This window comes from Microtus ochrogaster (genome assembly GCF_000317375.1).
Source record: "Microtus ochrogaster isolate Prairie Vole_2 chromosome 14 unlocalized genomic scaffold, MicOch1.0 chr14_random_1, whole genome shotgun sequence".
Lineage (NCBI taxonomy): Eukaryota > Metazoa > Chordata > Mammalia > Rodentia > Cricetidae > Microtus > Microtus ochrogaster.
The window spans coordinates 5012071-5017521 of NW_004949096.1; the positions used below are offsets into that span (position 1 = coordinate 5012071).

Consider the following 5451-nt stretch of genomic DNA (forward strand, 5'->3'; position numbering starts at 1 on the left):
AAAAAACAAAAACAACAAAAAAATATTGCATGATGCTGTGTTCCCTCTAGCTGAAGAGGGATTTCTGAGTATTTGGGCTGCATGTTGTTCCAGTCTTAAAGTAACAGACCTTGGATAATTATGTGTAACTGAGACTAGACTGTTTTTCTTGTTTTAGTTTATATTAGTTGCATTATTACCTATATCCTGAAATTTCTAGTTAACTGTGAGCTATTGAGAAGACTTCAAGTTTTATAGAACCTTGATCAACCTTCCTGTCAAAACACATAATAAACACCAGTGGATATTTGAGTTAAAACTGGAGGAAGAGATCTCTAAACTCAGGTCTCCTCTGCTAGGTGTATTCACCTAGGTAGTAATAAAAGCTAGCCCATGCATACTGTTCAAATTATATTAAAATTAAATCTCTTCCGGTTAATTCAGCTTTTATTTGCCATTTTCGCTTCTATGTAGAAAAGGAAAACAATAGATTCCAAAGGAGCTGGGCTCTTTAATTTCTTTTCTCTCTCATTCTGAAATCATCCACAGTCACCAAATGCCATCATGTTCTTTATGTTAGGAGAAATTAAAATTTAGTTACTCTCAGAACTAGACCTGCTTTGTTATAAACCACAGTGGCTTTATCTCTCTCTACTGAATATATCATTATCAGTAATTCATGACCTGCATGAGAACAATGCCGGTCTTTCCAATGGCTTCTCATTTCAAGTTCTTATACCAGAATTGCTGTCACTCCAAGGGAAGCCTCAGTTCATACTCTTACATGGATACTCAATAAATTCTACTTGATGGTAAATTTTCTAAGAAATGACACGAGATTCTTGTGGTTAGTCCTCCGTGGCATATGGTCTGACAGTTCCCTGAGCTTGCGAATGTTTTAACTTAAAACATAAAGATAACTTTTCTTTTTTAATATTTTCTAAATATCTGTAAATTAAATTTAGCTCCTATATGGTTTTAAATGACAGTGTAGTTGGGAGAGAAAGATTGCCAACTATGGGTTGTGATCATTTAACATGCATTTATACCAGAATGTCTGATGAATTATAACAGCTAATCACTACTCTTAGATATTTTCTCTTATTTTTTCCCCTAGGGACTTGAATTATAATAATTTGGATGAATTTCCTCAGGCTATTAAAGCCCTTCCCAGCCTGAAAGAGCTGTAAGTGTTGCTTTTTCCCCTTATGCTGAGCATCCTGGAACTCATCATTCAATGCTCTAGTAACTAGGTCTTGGAGCATATCCCTCTCGTTACCTAGATCTATAACACACACAGACACATACACAGTCAGGCCACAAATCACACTGTATTAGCCAGCACAAATGGTTGTGAGCATAGGTTACTGTACAGGGACGCAGGCTACAGAAACTAAAAGGGTGAGGTACAGGCTGCCTGGATGACCTTGCATGACCTTGCAGTCTTAGCTTCACTGGAAAGGTGGGACCTAAATATCAGCACACAACTGTTTCCATAGAGAAGTCAGGTGTGAGCAAATAAGACAGATCATTCCACAGAAAGATCTCACTGAAGCCTGGGGTCATTGGAAGATAAATCACCGAAAGGAATTTGACCAGACCTAAAGGGTGGGAAAACGTACAGACGTGAAAGGGAGGAGAGCGTCTGGAGGCGGGGTTTGTCTTGAACGGAGATAGTAATGTATATGGAACAACAGAGACTGTCACAAGTTGAAAAGTCCTAATGCAGAGGTAAAATACAGGCCTCTGTGATGGAGATTTGGAGCTGATTTCTCCGTAGATCTTCATGCTATAAAGTTCTTTGATGCCGAGGCAACAAGAGACCAATAAGAAACCAGGCTAAAGAGAGGGCTTAAGAATGAACTAAAAGATGACCTGGAATTCAAAATTCAGGTTTCTCAGTTTGAACGATGTTTATGTTAGCATTATCCCTTCTGTTTTATGTGATGCTGAGCAGCAGTGGGCACTCCAGTTTTAACTGGTTTCTAAGTGTTTCTCTCCTGTCCTTCTAGGGGATTTCACAGCAATTCTATTTCTGTTATCCCCGATGGAGCATTTGATGGTAATCCACTGTTAAGAACGATGTAAGTATTTTTGAAAGTTTCTTTGAATATATAATCACGTGCAGCTATGTCTAGAAATACCAGACATCAGCATCAAAAGTAAAAAACTAGGGCTTTCTAATATATGGACACAGGGGACATAGATTTAATCTCAGAGTGCTCATCAGCATATGAAAACGTTGCCTCTTTTGGATATTTTCACAGCCATTTGTATGATAATCCTCTGTCTTTTGTGGGGAATTCAGCATTTCACAACCTGTCTGAACTGCATTCCTTGTAAGTATTATGCAAGTTTAAAAACACACCTGAATATTTATGCAGCTTGTTAAATAAAAAGCAAGAATTAGCATTGTTGTAGCTTCATAAAGCAAATACCCTTTCCCTGCCCTCTATGTGGCATTTCAAAGGGTAACTTTTAACAACATAACAGTATTCTTATTAATGTGAGTACTTCACCAAATGTTTATATGTTTAAGAACCTTCAAGAAATGAAACCAGTATATATGTTTATGTAATTTCGAGATTACAGAATGAAAATACTATGAAAGAAAAGTTTGTTTTAAATTAATTTTTTTTCTCTCTCTCTCCAATTACTTAGAGTCATTCGTGGTGCAAGCCTGGTGCAGTGGTTCCCCAATCTGACCGGAACGGCCCATCTGGAGAGTCTGTATGTGGGGTGCTTTAAAGCCGGGTCATGGAAAGATGTCATTGCAGTCCAGTGTGCTAGCAGAGAGCCAGTGCTTTTTAGTGATGGCAGTGGATTTATGGCCATTCTTCCAAACTCCTTTTGTGACTGTCAAGATGAGTGTATTAGGCTTGAGGTTGTGTAGCTGAGACAGAGTGCAGCCTCCATCAGCTGTGGACAGATCTGAAAAGGTTACTGAAAAAAAGAAGTAGCAACTAAATGGCTAATTAGAAGCAGAACTTCAGAAATTCAAAGGCAGGACCAAAAACAAACAAAACAAAACAAAACCACCATGGAAGGGTTGCAGTATATGAAAATTAATAATGTCCAGTCTTTCAGAATTAAATTTTTATAATTAGACTATGAATACAAAACATATACTAAGGCAGCATACAGATGATAAAATATAGATAAGAATCACATGGAATGGGATGTGGGATGAGACATTTGGAAAGTGATTTGAGACAAGATTTTAAAATGACCGTCTTGAGCCCCTGAACATCTGGCTACAAACAAGATTCCTAGTCAGTGGCCAGTGAAGGGCATAGAGGTCCATTTGAGATTTTGCCCTTGTCCTACCTTGGGCCTTTGTAGCCTATTAGCTGTAGAAGCTTTACTCTGGTGTGCTATTTTAGTGTTAAGATTTTCATGTAGGGAATAAAAGAAGTAGGGAAGCACCAAGAAAGAGTTCCAATTTGGTCTTTAAGGTAGTTTGTGCATGTTGAGAATACTGGACCGGGTAGAGAGAGGAGAGTGTACAGTAAAGAGATCAAGATGTAGAACAATGATGTCATGGCCAAAGCCCAGGGACTAGATAGCACCAGTCAGCTGTGCTCCAGGCATCCAGTCCATATTGGAGTTCTTCTAGAAAAGAGGGCATGATCAGATTCTCTTACTGCTTGCTTTCTGAAATATTGAAATATTTCACCCTTGATCTGCATAGTAGCAAAAAGAAAGGAGAGGAAAGGTCAGATAGTAGCATACTCTATTAGAAGAAATAGCTGGTGATCGACTACAAGTGGGAAAAGAGGCAGAGGAAAGAGCAAGAATATTTCAGAGTGCAGAGCTGGCTGACAGAAGGAAAGGGTAGAAATGTGATTTGCAGTTGGGTTCAGGGTGCTCTCAAATGTGCTAGGTGTGAGCAGAGATGACAGGTTGGAGGAAATCAAGCCCGTTCCCTGGACAGTGTTTCATTTTTGTGAAGATGTGTTGAGAGTTAGTTCACCTTCCCCATGCCTATCTTCAGTTGGTGGTTAGGCAGCGGGGTGCACAGGCACCTGTGCCCTGGAGTACCATCATTCACTTATTGTATATGAGAGAAACATTTCATTTACTGTCCTGACTTGAATTGTCTCTTAGATGAACAATTGTTTTCCCACAGAACCTTGACTGGGACAAAGATAAGCAGCATACCTGATAATCTGTGCCAGAACCAAAAGATGCTGAGAACTCTGTGAGTTGGGTGATCCTCTCCTTCTCCGTATGCCTCTCTATTATGCGTCTTACAGATGCTCACTTATTTTGAATGAACTGTGGTCATAAGATGGCTTCGTGCTTGATTATTTATTGTTGGTTCCTTTCATGTAAGTGAGGAGCTTACTATTTCACAGCGCAGGGAGTATGCATCTGAATTTTGATTTTAGGATTGTGCATTATGTTATTATGTATGAATTGTTTGGTTATTTTATTAGGAGCAAGGTAAACTAGAAGACTAGTTGTTCTGGTTTCCACTTGGGCGTCACCCCCAGGCACATGCGCACACATTTTCTTTCTCATCCGTAACTAAGCAGATCCCGAAGCATTGAGTCAGGAATGGACTAATTGTAGCTTTCACAGATGTGTAAGCTGACCTAGAAATTAAAAAGCGAAGGTGTAAAACTCTCACCCCAACAAACAGTTGGATCCTGATTTAAGTACTTAAAGGAGGTAACAAAATAAACGACGGATGACCAAGTAATTACATGTTATAGTAGATTCTCTAATGTACACATGATGACCGCGATGGACAGAAAACCCAGTGGCACCAAACATTAACTACTCTGACATAGTTTCATATAAATGATCTAAAAGATGCAGCAAAGCATTTTCATTAAAGAACAGCACATGACATAAAAATGTACTGGAAAAATAGAACTTTTCTAGAAATCTGTTGCTTTAGTACTCAACATACCTTTATGCACATGTTGTGTTGCAGAACTTAATATAGCTTAGCACATTTTATATTGTCTACACTCAGCACTGCATCCTTTAACTTAATACAAGTCTGTGCTGGAGGCACAAGCATCTGGGAAAGCCAAGCTGGTTTGTCTTGCCCAGCTATCCTCTCTGAAAGACCTTAGTGTTGCTTTCAATGCTTCTAGGCACAGCACGTTTAATATAGTGTTTTAAGAATGGCATTAAGTTGTTCTGTTGTTTTTAGGGACTTGTCTTACAACAATATAAGAGACCTTCCAAGTTTCAATGGTTGTCACGCTTTGGAAGAAATGTAAGTTGGCTTTTGACTTATTCTGTTTTGCTGTGGTATACTGTTAGGTCACCAGTCAGTTCAAATAATGAATTGTTACAAGAAATCAGCAGTTTGTATAGTCGAGTGTTCCTGTAAATGAAATGTCCTGTGTCTGATGTGTTACTGCAGTGGACATTTCTTTTATGATTTGTAACAATGGGGGGTTTTTCTGTTACCTGGAAGATATCCCCTCTCCTCCTCTCCTCCTCTCCTCCTCT

The 5451-nt window shown here is 38.9% G+C and overlaps 1 protein-coding gene across 1 annotated transcript in view; it reads left to right on the forward strand.

The window, feature by feature from the left end:
• Lgr4 (leucine rich repeat containing G protein-coupled receptor 4) overlaps positions 1–5451 on the forward strand; it is a 100078-nt gene that overhangs the window by 83701 nt on the left and 10926 nt on the right. Inside the window, exons 7-12 of the mRNA XM_005364054.3 lie at positions 1097–1165; positions 1992–2063; positions 2247–2318; positions 2641–2709; positions 4109–4180; positions 5147–5212. Of these exons, the coding sequence (XP_005364111.1) occupies positions 1097–1165; positions 1992–2063; positions 2247–2318; positions 2641–2709; positions 4109–4180; positions 5147–5212 (420 nt within the window). The remainder of the gene's footprint in view (positions 1–1096; positions 1166–1991; positions 2064–2246; positions 2319–2640; positions 2710–4108; positions 4181–5146; positions 5213–5451) is intronic.